General features: G+C 41.9%; 2 protein-coding genes across 2 annotated transcripts; both read right to left on the reverse strand.

Annotated features, from left to right (window-relative positions):
* cdk16 (cyclin dependent kinase 16) lies at positions 1-10,979 on the reverse strand. Its single transcript, XM_079557843.1, has 17 exons — positions 10,847-10,979; positions 9,195-9,377; positions 7,835-8,056; positions 6,523-6,644; positions 6,309-6,431; positions 6,157-6,213; positions 5,965-6,079; positions 5,784-5,878; positions 5,232-5,294; positions 4,625-4,748; positions 4,398-4,518; positions 4,193-4,290; positions 3,000-3,105; positions 1,982-2,024; positions 1,783-1,873; positions 1,602-1,676; positions 1-784 (listed from the first exon to the last, which is right to left on the reverse strand). The coding sequence occupies exons 2-17, from the start codon at positions 9,313-9,315 to the stop codon at positions 741-743; spliced, it is 1,620 nt and encodes a 539-aa protein (XP_079413969.1). The 5' UTR covers positions 9,316-9,377; positions 10,847-10,979; the 3' UTR covers positions 1-740.
* Positions 10,980-11,448: 469 nt separating this feature from the next.
* Positions 11,449-14,810, reverse strand: abt1 (activator of basal transcription 1). The gene is made up of 4 exons (XM_079557859.1): positions 14,522-14,810; positions 14,033-14,208; positions 12,612-12,797; positions 11,449-12,172 (listed from the first exon to the last, which is right to left on the reverse strand). The coding sequence occupies exons 1-4, from the start codon at positions 14,673-14,675 to the stop codon at positions 11,984-11,986; spliced, it is 705 nt and encodes a 234-aa protein (XP_079413985.1). The 5' UTR covers positions 14,676-14,810; the 3' UTR covers positions 11,449-11,983.
* Positions 14,811-15,435: the final 625 nt, after the last annotated feature.

Here is a 15,435-nt window from a genome sequence, read left to right on the forward strand (position 1 = left end):
ACTAAACCTTGTGACCAACTGGAAACTTAACCCTACTAATACGACATTGGAATTACACAAAATGTATTACTTAACATATTGCTGGAGGGAAAAGGCTGGGGTCACGTTCTAAAATGTGATATCCATTTCAGACGGAGGGCCCGGCTCATTATCATTTATTTAAGTCTGGAACAACTAATGTGGTTAACTAATTGGGAAAGTAAATATAGAATATTAACCATAAACAAGGTCAAGACTTTTTGACTTTAGTTTAACAGCAAATTTCACAATATGATTCCCAGCTGCCCTCCATCTCAGTTTAAACTAATGTCTCATGAATAAAACCTATTGAGAAAAGAGGAAGGACATCTCAAGTCATAACAACTAAGTGCAAATTAACAATTACATCTGTAAACCTAGATCTATTGCTTCAAAGTGGACAAAGCCTTGAGAGAATTCAGATTATTTGCAGTAAATTTCCAGGTTTTCCAGGACTTTCCTTAGGCCTTTGCAATAAATATTGTGGAAGACGTCCGCCTCGGTTTCCATTGGCTCCTTGTGCCTTGCGTGCTTTAAAAATCCCGTTTTACGGAGAATGGCTGCTCCTGCATGGTTATTGCATCTAAATGGTCAATGTGCGATCGACGTAAGGAGATCCAAATGTCTTGTTGATAACAGATCCAGCTTTGCTCAAAGAGAAATAATAAAAGTCTTAGAGAACAGTAAAACTTCCCTTTGTCCATCCAGAGGATGGGGAGACGTCAGAAGAGAAGACTGCGCCGATGGGAAGGGCTGATCTGACCCACTGGAACAGACAAAACAGTCATATTTACACATTTACCTTTATGAACATGAAACAAACTCATGAACCCACAATTTGTAAATGTATTTAAATGAATTTTGTAATAACTAACCAAATAAAACTAATCTAGAAAACTTTACCTTCTCTTAGATCTTGAGGACCCATCATTTAAAATGATCCATTTGTCAAGAAAATATTCCTACAAGTTATGTTATCAAATGTAGTTATATAATACACCAGCAGAGGGCGCACAATCAACTCTTACTGCTACTGTGAAGTGACTCAAGTTGGAAAAAAAAATAGAGAGAATTTGGCAAACATGCTAAACTGCACAGGGAAGAGAGTTTGACGCAAACAGGTTCAGAGTAAGTCAGGCAAATGTGTCGAAAGAGCTAAAGAGCGAGAGAGTAAAGAGAGTATTTGGTGTTTTTTGCAGGTCTTTGGTATCACGATCATCTCAAACATCTTTATCACTATATTACACTTTGTTGGTTCGGAAAATGCGATAGGGGAGCTTTTTGGGAACTGCAGTGCTAAGAATAGCCACTGGAGAGGATTCAAAGATTACTCAAAGATGCGCCAGTGGGTCGAAACACAGCTCCTGGTATGTTTTTGATGAGGGAACAACATTGTAGCGTGATGCAAAGCTCTTAAAAAGGTACATTTTGCATGATTCCCCCTTAAAAAACTCGGAGAAACTTTATGGATTACTCAGTGTGACTTATTTCAGAGTGTGGGCTGGTATTTTAACTGTGGAAGAGGGGGACGGACCGCAGGATTTAGCACCTCTTATTCAAGTGGGGTTTAAGTGCTGTTGTACCTGGATCCACAGCCGATGGCGGTCGTATCAACTCCCGCTCCAGCTGGATTTCCGGTAAACTGAAGATTGAAGTGGCTGAAAAATAACAACAAAAATCATCAAACATAATCATTTAACACACTGCAATTGAAAATAACTTCCACGTTCACCCCATATCTCATATCATTGTTCTCTCTCTTACTGTCAGGAAGTGTGAGCACTTTCTTCCCGAACACCCTGAAGTACGCGTGACTCATCGCCTCATCAGCCGAAACGCGCTTCTTCCCCTCGAACTGCGCCAACGCACAACACCGAAATACATTGAACATAAAACAAAAATCCATACTGTGCTTAAAATTATCTGAAAACGATTTAACCCCAACCGGGAGGCGTTCACTGACCTGTAGGAATTTAGACAGAAGCTCCACTCCCTCGCTGCTCAATCTGGGCAAACAGAGAGGAACAGAAGAGTTGAGCAATCCAGCGGAATTAACAAACAGAAGCAGAATAGCCAAAGAGATGCCAGCATTTTTTTGGGTGCCTCAGCATTGCTATCCCACGTTTTGTTTTGTTTTTTTACCTCTTAATCACCGCCTTTGGTGCAGCTTCTCCAGTTCAGCTTTACCCAAATCTAAAATGTTGCAACCTATAGGCCAGAGTAACGCCTCATTTGGAAGCCAAGACCTAAAAACTGATCTAGAAGGATCTTTTTCCGTGCGTTGTTGCCGCATTGTCGTGACTTTTTTTCCATCCTTTTGCTTTTTTGTCACATTTTTTGCCACATTTCTGTCACTTTCCCAGCACTTTTTCTTTTCTTGTTCCTTTTAAAGCTTTTTTGTTACATTTTTGTCACACATTTTTGGTCATTTTTTCATCACTTTTTTTGTCACATCTTTGTCATTTTTTCCTCACATTTTGGTACATTTTTAATCACTTCTTTCTCACTTTTCTGTTACTCTTTTGTGGCATTTTCAACGCTTTGGTGACATTTTTCATCCTTATTCTCGTCACAAGAAGCTTTTAGATTTGGGTAAAGCCGAACTCGAGAAAATGTGCTCCGTTCAAGTGGGGACTAAGAGGTTAAATCTGATGTGTTTATGTAAAGAAAACACAGTTAGGAGGGAGCTACTGGGCTAGTTATGATTTTGTATTGACTTGAAGCGCCATCTGCAGGCAACAGTGGGAATGACTTGCTATAAAACAGTAAAAAATAAAATAAAAACAAGCTTTGCCTTTCAGCTAACTGCATGCTAGCAAATCCATGATGCCCGGAAGAATACACTAACACAAAAAATGTGGAGCGCTTCAGAAGAAACTACCAGTTTGTGATTGAGTTTCAAGCTGCTCGGGATAAATAGTCATATAAAGAGTCATCAGTTGTGCTTTCTAGTAAAGCAGAAGGGCAGTTTTGTTCGTTACCTGGGCGTGTGGTTGCTGAGCCGCTCGCCTCTGTACTGGGGATAGTTATATGCCACAAACTCCTCATTAGTGCTGATCCCAGGCCAGCTGTGCTCCGTAGGCGTTCCTGCACAAACACAGGCGCACAATGAGGAGGTCAGTCACTGCAGAGGTGGAACAACAGAGGCTCACAAGGAAACCGCTATGATACAGAGGCTGGAGATCAGATATCACCAGTGTTTCACCGTGCTCTGAACAAACTGGCACATGCACTAGAATACTTGGGCATTTGAGAACTACTTTGTCATGTTTAACTGTTTTTTGAGGTCCAATAAAATGTTTTATTTAAGCTTTTTTAAACTACACCCTTGGTATTTCATGTAGTGTAAATCAAAATAAAATACATGTCTAGAAACTACTTACAGGACATGAAATGTAGATGAGGGTATGGTACAAGGCAGTGTGAAAGGAAGCTACAAAGCTTAAGAAAAAAGCTTAGTTGCCAAGTTGTGCAGTGAAGGCAATTTCAGCAATGAGCGCTGATCAGTGTAAAACATTCTGACGTGGGGGGAGATGGGCGAGTGTTTTGAGCTCTGGGGAGGATAATCTTACAATGCACAATTACAGAAACATGCAAATGACACAAAACACCCAAAGTATGTTTTAGATGAGGATTTAAAGCAGTACTAAGTAACTCTTCCCCCTAGTGGCCATAAGCAGGTGTCGTAGCAAGTTACGATTTTTTTACTTATTAATTGTCTTGGAGAGTAAATACTACGCTGACAGGAAAGGCGAAGGGAGAGAGGGTTACTGTACATCCAATTATACAATGGAAATATTTTTTTTCACTCAAACTTGGCTGTAAATACTGTTTAAAGTGACGTTAGCCCGCAGTTAGCTTTGCCCGTTAGCATGTTAGCTTCTTCTTCGTGATTCCATTAGTGTGTATTGCTTTCTCCGGACCGATGGCAGTCAAGTTGCAAACATGATTTTCTGTCCAGAGACACCAGGGGGAAATGAAAGACCCTCCAATCATCCCATAAACACTTGTATTACCCCCAGAGGGACTACGGAAAGGATTTATTAAGGTAAACACGTTACTTAGTACTGCTTTAACATTATACCATTGAAAACTTTAAAATACAGGACCTTCTAACAGTGCACATGCCCAGCCTCATAGTTGTAATGGTTCACACTGCTGCTGTGGTGGTCACCTAATAGTTTGAAGATGAAGTGCAGCTCCTCCTCCACCGTGGACCCGGGGAACAGAGGTCGCCCTGTGGCCATCTCATAGAAGATACACCCCACACCCCTACAACAAGAGTCATTAGAGCACGGCCAATGGCTTGAAATGGCAAATGGGGACTTGCAGGAAAATAAATCTGTTTTGATGTAGACGACAGTTCCAGTTGTACTGACCACATGTCGATGTGAGTGGAGTAGTCGGTGCTTCCTAAGAGAATATCCGGAGGCCGGTACCACAGCGTCACCACTTCGTTTGAGTATGTTTTCGTGGGGATAGACTTTGCTCGTGCCAGGCCTTTGAAAGATAAACAGAAGAACATCAGGAGACGAACTCACAAGCTCCAAACTAAGACAGAATTACTCCTCATAAACTCAGAGATTAGTATTATTCTTAATCTCACCAAAATCGGCCAGTTTGAGCTCCCCTTTGTCGTTGATGAGCAGGTTCTGAGGTTTCAGATCTCGGTGCAGGACTTTTCTGCGATGGCAGTAGGACAGCCCTCTGAGCAGCTGGAACAGGAACAGCTAACGGAGAGAACGCACACAATTTATTTGTGACGATGAATTGTGTTTGATACAAAAAGTCATTGATATTTCAAAGCTCTGATGAAACTGTCCTCTCTAACCCACTTCAAAAGATACTACAGAAAGTGTTTCGAAGGATGAAGTGAGAAAAAAACAATCTTGAGAGGTAAAAGGATTCTGAGCTGCCCCCTGAGACACATGTTGACACAAGTCTTTTTTTTTTTTTACATTTCTATTTCAAAAGGGGCTTCAGTTAAATGGATGACAAGCTTTTCTAATTCTGCGATGTCAAGAAACATCAACATCAACAGAATAAAAGGTGGATGGCAGTGTGTTTTCTCTGTTTTCATCAAAATAGGAAAATACAAGATGCCACACTTTTTATTGTACAGTTATTACAGTATTGAAAAACATTCTTTCACTGAATTTCAAAAAATCGAAATCTTACGTAAATGATTGAAACGAAAAGACTACAATTCTTACTTTGACATTGTGGACGTGAATGGAGTTCCCACAGTCGTCTAGATACTGCTTCAGATCTTTATCCTGCAAAATAAAATAAAAAACAGTTTGAAGACTTATTGTCACTGTATCTGCAAAGAAAACCGGCTTGCAACTGTGAAACAACTTGTAAACACCTGCAGTAACACCACTATTTAACTACACTTTGTGTCAAAATACCTTTATGTGAACACCATCTTGAATAGTCTGCACTTTTAAAACACACTGCGTTTCATTACAGTGGGAGGAAAAAGTATGTGAGAATTTCTCACATTTCTGCTTAAATTGGCTATAAAATGCGGTCTGATATTTCTTAAAATCAGAAGAATGAGTAAACAGTGTCTGCTTAAACTAATACCGCCCAGACATTTACATTTGATCAGATTTTATTGGCCATAACGTAAACAATCACAGGACAGTGTGGAATAAGTAAGTGAACCCTTGGAAAGCTTAAACAGCGAGATGGAACAAGACTGAACAATAAGAATTGCTCGCAACATAAAAAGAAGAGAATAGTAATAGTCAAAGCCTCACCAGATACTCAAAGACGAGCGTGAGGGATTTCTGAGTGTGGATGATGTCGTGGAGTGTGACGATGTTGGCGTGCTTCAGATCCTTGAGAAGCGACACTGCACATAAAGAAAAACATAAGGTATAAAATATAACAATGTCCAGTGGGTCATCATGGTAACGCTTGCGTGGAATTGAGGATGACCTTCTCTGATTGCAGTGCAGGGCGCTCCCTCCTCGTGCTCCAAACGGATTTCCTTCAGAGCCACCAGGTTCTCCGTGAGCTTGCTCCGGCCCTTGTATACAGTGGCGTAGGTTCCCTGGAAAGATGACGAGTTTGTGAGTTAAACGAATACGGAGTCTTATAATGTAAAAGAGACATTCGCCTTGCTCTCACCTCTCCCAATTTATCCAGTTTAATGTAAGTCTCCAGTTTCCCAAACCCTATTTCTGACTGGAGATTAAAAAAACAAATTATAAAAAATGTCATTAATTTCCAAAAAAAGTGTGAACATTTATATAATACCAGTACAAAGCAAACAAATGTACCAGGGAGACTCTGCGCAGCCTCCTGCTGATTGGCTGGTCAAAAAGGCCTGGCATGCTGAACTTCTCCAAGTAACCATCGGGAAGACGAATGTCAGCCGGAAGAGACAGGCGCTTATTTATGTCCTAAAAGGTTTCATCAGTTTAGCACATAAAAGCACATTTAGAGTCAGGATTAGTTTGTTCTTCATCTAATCTAACAACGTTGTATGCTTACCTCTCGGGAAATCTTCTTGTTCCTGAGGCGCACTCGGACTGGACTCTGCTGAACCTCGTCTGCAGAGGACACTGGCTCACTCTCTCCGTCAGAGCTCATTTTTACATCCTCGTGGACAATTTCTGGGCACAAGTAAGAATAATACAATTAGATATGCCATAAACTTCAGTACTTCAGTTGGTTTAACATATACCAGTGGCAGGAAGATAAATGACTTATTTTCTTTTTAGTTCTTCCTAATAGAGCTCAACAGTCCCACCCACGTCTAGAGCCGACATAAAACATACCATTTATATTTAGCATCAACTTTTAGAAAAATTCAAATATTAACTTCAGAGCACGACGCCGGCTTGTCAGCTATGTGCCAACTCGTGCGTTTAATCTGAACAAATATTTGAATTTTTTTAAATAATCATCCATCCATCCATTTTCTTCCGCTTTATCCGGGGCCGGGTCGCGGGGGCAGCAGTCTTAGCAGAGACGCCCAAACTTCCCGATCCACACACACCTCCTCCAGCTGTTCTGGGGGGACCCCGAGGCGACACCAGGCCAGCTCGGAGACATAGTCCCACCAGCGTGTCCTGGGTCTTCCACGAGGCCTTGTCCCACTAGGACATGCCTGGAACACCTCCCGCGGGAGGCGACCAGGAGGCATCCAGAACAGATGCCCGAGCCACCTCAGCTGCTCCTTTCGACGTGAAGGAGCAGCGACTCTACTCCAAGCTCCTCCCGGGTAACTGAGCTCCTCACCCGATCTCGAAGGGTGCGCCCAGCCACCCTGTGAAGGAAACTCATTTCGGCCGCTTGTGTTCGCGATCTTGTCCTTTCGGTCATTACCCAAATCTCATGACCATAGGTGAGAGTGGGAACGTAGATCGATCGGTAAATCGAGAGCTTTGCCCCCGACTCAGCTCCCTCTTCACCACGACAGACCGATACAGCGACCGATCTCGGGGTCTTTAAATAATCAATGCTAAAATAACAGTGTGTGGGGCTGTTGAGCTCTATACAGTTTTGCTGTGCTTGACTTGTTTCCTTTTATTACAACCTAAGAGCATTCCTGTGATTCACATTGCCTTCAAATTACAGTTAAACCAAGCAGTGCCACTAGAACTTTATCGGTAATATACAACATGGAAGTCATATAACTAGCCAGGCTGTCGGTACTGAGATTGCCTTATTTTGGTGGCTATATGTTCAATATTTTAACATCCAGGTATTAGATTGACTTTCCCCTCACAACACAAAGTATTATCGCAGTTGCGTACAACTTTCTTAAACCTGTAAGGATATCTTTACGTTCTTTTTATACCGAGCCGTGTGGTGTGGTTGAGGTAGGAGCTCAGACTTCTTCCCAGTCCTCTTGGTCTCCTCAGGGAGCTGCTGTACGACTGGAGCAGAGCCTGCACCTTCCCACCTGAAGAGCTGGCCCCGCCCCCTCCACTGCCACGCCCCTTCACACCTGAGGACGAGCTGGCTCCGCCCCCTCCACTCCGCCCTCTCATACTCAAGGAGGAGCGCATTGAGCCCACCTCTGCGACCCGGTCAGGGGAGGGGGACAGGTGAGGGGGCCGGGGGGAAAGGAGAAGTGAAGGAGGGGGAGGCAGTGATTGGTTGATTTGGAAGAAAAGAAAGGAAAGGAAAAAACAACGGTTAAATGATTGATTGATTGATAGCCGAGCGGACCATCAAAATGGCCGATCCAAACAACCAATCAGATAAAAGACGGGGGAATCGTGCAGCATGCAGAACTCATGGATGTATCAAAAGAAATGGATTGAGAATCTTAGGACGACACTGAACAAACTTTACTGTCACAACTAGAGGTCGCCCGATATATTGGGCCAATATTTGGGGATTTTACAGTATCGGCTATTGGCTGATCTAGTGCTGCCAAAAGCCGATATCTCCGGGACTGAAAGTGATAGGGACTTCCCGCTTTTTGCATTGGAAAGAGCGAAGTCAGGGCTTTAAAACGACTTCCTAGGCCTCAGGGGAACAGAGTAACATCGCAATGAAACTTGGTTAGCTACTAGTTTGACTAAATTTAGTTTGTTTCACAAAACCTGAGTGAATATGGACGTACTGCACCTCATTTTGAAGCACAGAACCTGAAGAATGTAATCGCTGTGTTAGTTTGAACCTTCGCAATCGTAATGTTGCTCACTGCGCAAAATGCCTTGGCCAGCAACAGTGTGCTAATGCTAACGACAACTATAGGATTTTAAGGATTATAGGATTTTTATAGACCAGACATTTGGAAATATTGGCCAAAAATATCAGTCAAAAACTTCGACCGAGCATATCGGTCAATACAAATCCCCCAAATCGGCATCGACATCAGCCTTTGAAAAACTCATATTGGTCGATTTCTAGTCCCGACTGGTTTGTGAGGTTTTGAGACATGACAACCGAGTAATGCTATTCTACATGTCTGATCTACAGGTTTTTAAGGTTTTGTAGAACCCCATGGATGAGACAGGTTATGCTGTTCTCTGCTGAGGATATAATTGCTTTTTCATTTGCATTTGCAACTAAATGTAACTTTGCTATAACTGTGTCTCATATAAATATATCATTATGTAACAACTGCATCATAAGCAGTTCACTATTGTCCACTTCTCGAATACATCCATGGTTACCACTTCTAGTAACAGGAGTCTGATATTTACCTGAATCGCTGTGGGACGTCACGTCCTGGCTCGCCTCACTCTGCGTCCTGTCTCCGCCCCCAGCCCCGCCCCTCCCCAGAGTGAGTGACAGCTGGCGCTTGATCTTCCTCACCCTCTCCATGAGGGGGGGCAGGGGGGGCCGCGCCGAGGAGGGGGGAGGGGCAGCCAGACCGGACTGCACACCTGGACATGGGTACGAAACGACAGGTCAACAAGGTAAAGGCAAGAGGAGACGCACTGCGATGGTCCCGGTGATCCATAGACAGAAAAGTGAATGGGAGGCTGGTGAGGGAAATCACAATTAGCTGTTAAGGCTATTACAGTATAAATCCCTCAAATGCCGAAATGTCCCTTCTCTGTGGGGTCTTGTATCACGTTGACCAGCTTCTTTCAAATAATAAAACATGTCTAAAATAAGTGCAGTAAATTGAAATTGATTGTTGAGGAGAAATAAAAAACACAATTGTAATACTGTGCGACGTGGAAACGAGGAGACCGAAATAAACTAGATTACTAATGATGGCACAAAGTCACATTAGACATTATGATAGCCGTTTTTCTTTAAATGCCTTTTTATTTGATAATATAATATAATATAATATAAAATACATAATATAGAACTGTGGAAGTTTGGACCATTTTTAGATCTTGAGATTTTTATGTGTGTCTGAATTATTGTATTTAGATGGAATCAACCTGTTGGTGACAGCTCGCGGTGTTTATGCTGAAACCTGTTACATGAAAACACACATAGTCGGTGCAGAGTCTGTGATCAAAGAAAGTCATTCAAATTCCACTAAACTACAGTAACTATAACAGGATAGCCTATTACGTATGTTGTGCTAATCCTTTCATCTGGGATAGAGATCAGCAGTATCTCGGCAAACTACAGTTTTTAAACCACAAGTGGAGAAATGAACTGGACATGACAGGATTAAATGATAGAATTACTGTGAACACAACTGAAGATGGAAAAGTACAATAAATAATAGATTGTGGTGTTGAATATAGAAAATAGATTTTAAAATACATTTAGCTACATTACAATCAGCATAATCTGTCATGTATTAAAATGTAGTTCTCCTGTTTTAATAATACACTTGACATCCTTCCCTGTATGTTATGTGTAGGCCACGTGTGACCAGCAGAGCAGAGCGCATCATTATTTGGACAATCCATCACAATGTGAAGTTACAACATCTACATCTACAGACATATGTGGATGTTGGGGCGATAAGTCGCTACATCTTACGCTCCGAAGAAAAATAAAATAAATAAATGTATGGACATGAACACCTGAGGCTCCGTGTTTACACCATATCTGTAGGTCGGTGTGATGTCTTGACCATGGTCCTGACAGCTAGCACGGCTAACGCACATTAGCTCTTTGCCCTGACAGCAGCTGCTGCCCTGATCACCGGCTAATTCCTGCCGTAGACCGTACAGCTAACGGCTAATGGTCAGCACGGGGCCCGTCTACTTCCCGCGGCACAGCGACTGTCACGGCTCGGTTATAAATAGCCCCCGGAGGCGGAGCGGCTTTAGCCCGAACCTGCCGCCGATCCTCACAAACGCCACCCCCGATATGCATCCAGCCTCTCCGCCCCCGCCTTTCCGGTTGAGCACGGGGATCTGTGGTCCACAACACTCACCGGGAAGGTTGGTCCCGGTCCGGCCGTGGGGTTCTTTGGCTCGGCTCAGTATGACAGCGGCTCTACTCTCTCCTGCTCCCAGTAATCTGCAGCCATGTTGCCGCTATGCACCGCCCCCAGTGCGTCCTGACGGAGATCCGCGGCGCTCGGAAGGTTCCCCCGGTTCACCTCACTACTCAGTCATCCTCAACTAAACCAATTATTCAGAATGAACTCAATAACAGAAATATGCAAAAGGCAGCATTATTTTTGTTTTATAATCATTTTTATAGCCAGAGTCAAACCTTGCCCCACTATTAAGATAAAAAATATAAATCTATTATGAAATGTATGCAGGAAAATAAAAACAAGCTGTTATTAGAGTATTTATTTAGACATAATTTACAGTTCATTCAAGAGCCTGTCCATATAGAACAGACTGCACATATTGACATTAGATGTACATGAGGCAAGAGTCGCCCAGGTTTCTCATCTTGATAATAGGCGTGCTTAATGATGCTCATGATGAAGGGCGCTTCGCCTGGACCTGGAGGTGGCGGCCGAGGGAAAAGGCGCCTGGAATCAAGGCAGACACATCACGGCCCCAAAACAGAGAGGAGCCTCAGATCACACAGCATGTTCGAAGGAGTTTATGAATAAAACTATTTTAAAAATTTGTGAACGCATTTCTGCTTCTCCCACACACCAGACAGACGCCTTACGCCTCACCAGAGAAAAGAACAGACTCTCCTCTTACAGTGTAACAGTTTAGGATTAGAATGGATAATAAACTTATGTTAGACTCATCCTTGGCACTTTGTTAAATCTTAAAATCTTGGACACGAATCTGACCGGCATGCACCGCTGGCCTGCAGCGCCTGAGCCCACATCGCTCATCGAAAACACACCTAGTGACTCAGCTCCAGCCAAATGCCATCGTTGTGCCATCATCAGGCAAGACACTTCTTCTTTGCATGAATATGGTGTGTGTACAATTGATTGGGAGTTCGTTGGCACACATTTCCCGCTGTCAGCCCCAGGGCTCAACAATGAGTATGGGGTAATTTGTCATGAGTATGAATACATTTATTTTCTGTGTAAATTTGTAGTCTAAACTTGTGGTGTGGTGTGGTGTGGTGTGGTGTGGTGAAAAAATAATCAGTCGGCTTGTGATTGCTTGGCGTTGAAGATCTTGGCGAGCAGTGAGACATTTGATTGACTCTTCTGCTGAATGAGGCGGGTTTTGTCCATTTGTTTCTGTGAAACTGAGTCCTTTTTTTTCTTCTTTCGGTTCTGAATCTCCTCTTCTGTCTGCCGCTGAGTGAAGTCCCATGTTCTCTCCTCCTCCTGAACCAAACAAAAGACAATGATAAGAGTTGTTTATAACATCATTACTTGACTTTTTACCGTTTTCAGTTTGCAGATTATCTTCATGCCAAAAGGCACTCTTTTAATTTGGTATTTAGAGAAACACAATTTCGCTGGCCTGAGATATAAACACTGATAAAATAAAATAATTATATAGGATATATAAACATATATATATATATATATATATATATATATATATATATATATATATATATATATATGAATTGATTAACTTGTGTAAATTAAACAGAGAATAAAAATCACAAATTTTTGGGTAGAGTATGTGAAATAATTGGACATGTATAGCAGAAGATTAGCAAATTGCAATTTGTGCAACTATTGTGAAACAAATAAGCAACAATAATGGGAGAAAGACCAATCAATAATCCTCATTGCATCATATGTAGATTTTTACCTGTTGTCCATCCCTCTGCCTCTTCTTCCTCTGCCGCTCCATCCTCTCTCCCTTGTCCACGTTGTTAAGGTAGAAGTTGGTTTCTTTTTTGGCCTGAGACACTTCGGTTCGAAGTCTTTGCTGGAGTACGGTCTGTTCGAAGGCCAAACGCTCGCTCAAATGAGTCCACTGGAAACGGTGCAGGTACTGTGAACATAAGTCATAAAAATTAAATAAACAGCCAGCTATAAAACAAGTGATTTATTATTTATTCATGATGATGATGTCAGAGAGAAGGAAAAAGGTATAATGGAAAATAGATCTCCTGAGACAGCCTGCTGCTTCTATAGGTCTCATCAGGTCAGTCATTTGATATAATTCCTCTATTGTAATTGGCAGTTTAACATTTTAAAACAAATTCAGATTTGAGTCTAGATGGGTTCAACTTAAAGGAATAGGCCACCGTTTTTATATATTAAGATATGTTCTTACCTCACTTTAGTCGAGTTAATATATCCCCGTCTGGTCATTGTCCGCGCGCTCTGTCACGCAAACGGAGCACATACGCAGCCTCTCCCATATGTGACATAGCTCCGAAAAAGCTCACGATAGAAGCTACCAAGCTCTTCCACGTGTTCCCTATTTAAATAAAGTTACGTGAAGTGTTTTCATGCGAAGTATATTTACACAGAAATGTAACGTGTCGATTTTATAAGCAAATAAAAAGGGGGACTTTATTGTGAGGCGTAATGATACGAGGAGTAAAACGTCCGCGCAGTAACTCCTAAAGGTTATTGACGGAAGTGAGCGGGGGAAGTCTTTAGGAGTTACTACGCGGACGCTGTGCTCCTCGTATCATTACGCCTCACAATATAGTCCCCCTTTTTATTTGCTTATAAAATCGACACGTTACATTTCTGTGTAAATATACTTCGCATGAAAACACTTCACGTAACTTTATTTAAATAGGGAACACGTGGAAGAGCTTGGTAGCTTCTATCGTGAGCTTTTTCGGAGCTATGTCACATATGGGAGAGGCTGCGTATGTGCTCCGTTTGCGTGACAGAGCGCGCGGACAATGACCAGACGGGGATATATTAACTCGACTAAAGTGAGGTAAGAACATATCTTAGTATATAAAAACGGTGGCCTATTCCTTTAAGTTAACTCCTTCATTAATGTATATTTATTATTGGCTTATTAAACCTGACTACCAATCTAAGTGAAGACTGGACAACATGAGTAGAGAATGTATAGGAGCAGCATGCATTCTTACAGCTACTTCCCTATCACAATATCTAAGACATTGAACTTGTCAAAATTCTTGATTAACATTTAAACCAACCAATTACTGTAATGCATTGAGATAATATATGCCCAAATTAAAACAATATTAGCCTACCAGTCTCTTTAGCCACACATATAGATTGTTCAGTCCTCACCTTGATGCACCACAGGTCAGCAACAAACCTCTGCCTCTTCCTTGTCCCCATGGTAGTGTTATGGAGAGAAGCTGCCACTCTTTTTGCCACTTTTTTGTCTCTAAACTCCACCCAGCCTTCAGTGAAATCACAACGTCTCAGACCCGACTTCTTCTTCTTCTTTCGAACCACACCATCTGCAAATGTGGAGAATGACATGCAGATTTCAGCTTTAAAAAACAACAACTTTTAACCATCGAATCGTCTGTAAATAACTTTACAGTTCCTGAAAATCTGAGAAATACACTGGTCAAATCAAATTAAGGCAATACTTCTATAGAGAGTGTATTCTGGAATGGAGATCAATATGGGAATCAACTTCCAACGTTCCTATAATTATTTAGAACAGTGTAGTTGTAGCAGCAACAGTGATACTGCAGTGTAGGAACCATAAAAAGTATGAGCTTTTTTAAGTGGCACTTCACCAAAGTTCGTATAATCCTAATATACCTTCTGGTTGTAGAAAAACGCGTCCGATCTCTCCGTAGGCCGACAGCATGTTCCTGAGATGTTTGGGGCGGAGTCTGGGTGGGATGTGGCCCAGATAAATAATGCCTGGAACTACCTTTTTCTCAGATTTTAATCCTAACTTTAATTTCTTCATTTTAGATTTAGACTCTTCATCAGCGTTCCCTTCCGTCTCCCCTGCGTTTTCATCTTCAGGCTCATCTTCCTCCTCATTCTCTTCATCAGCCACATGTTGTTCTCCCTCCTTGTTGACTTCCTCTTCTTCCCTTTGCTTTTCACAATCCATCACCTCTTGTTCTCCCTCCTTGTTGTCCTCCTCTTCTTCCCTTTGCTTTTCACAATCCATCAAGATGTCGCTTTCGCCCTCATTCACGATCACCTCGTCCTCCCTTTTCATCTCTACACCAATATTCAGATCTCAAGCGTCATCATTACACCTGTAAAAAAGATAAAAGGTGTAACATTGTCCACATGTAAACAACTAACGTGAAAGGTTTCAAGATGCGAACAGGTTTAAGCAGGAGTTTAGTCTAGGTTAAAAATCTCAAGAATGTCGCATTTAATACATTATGTGGTATATGTTCTTAGGCTTGGCAGAAATTATACTAACCTTCATGGGGAAAGAGCGAAAGCTGGTCCAAACGTACTGTATTGACGTGAAATCAAGACCACAATCTATGTCTTGTCGTTTTATTAACTTTAAATAACAATACTAATTAATAACAAGTTTGTGGTTCATAATAGGTTAAGAAAAACAACGAATGCAAGTGTGATTTCAGCTAAATACACTCCAGAAAAGCCCACACTGCTCCACATGTATGAAAATCAACCACCGTCGCGTGTATATGACGTCAAACAACGCTTGCCCTTCAACCTTCAAAATAAAAGGTTTTGAG

This window comes from Gobius niger (genome assembly GCF_951799975.1).
Source record: "Gobius niger genome assembly, chromosome: 6".
Lineage (NCBI taxonomy): Eukaryota > Metazoa > Chordata > Actinopteri > Gobiiformes > Gobiidae > Gobius > Gobius niger.

Excerpts from the sequence above, each read along its gene's own strand:
- cdk16 (XM_079557843.1), bottom strand. The coding sequence starts at position 9,315 with ATGGAGAGGGTGAGGAAGATCAAGCGCCAGCTGTCACTCACTCTGGGG. Across the intron at positions 5,879-5,964 it reads CTGCACTGCAATCAGAGAAG|TGTCGCTTCTCAAGGATCTG; the intron begins GTCATCCTCAAT and ends CTTTATGTGCAG. Across the intron at positions 3,106-4,192 it reads CTTCATCTTCAAACTATTAG|GAACGCCTACGGAGCACAGC; the intron begins GTGACCACCACA and ends GTGTTTGTGCAG.
- abt1 (XM_079557859.1), bottom strand. The coding sequence starts at position 14,675 with ATGAAGAAATTAAAGTTAGGATTAAAATCTGAGAAAAAGGTAGTTCCA. Across the intron at positions 14,209-14,521 it reads CGTTTTTCTACAACCAGAAG|ATGGTGTGGTTCGAAAGAAG; the intron begins GTATATTAGGAT and ends CCACATTTGCAG. Across the intron at positions 12,173-12,611 it reads GGCAGAGGGATGGACAACAG|GAGGAGGAGAGAACATGGGA; the intron begins GTAAAAATCTAC and ends TGTTTGGTTCAG.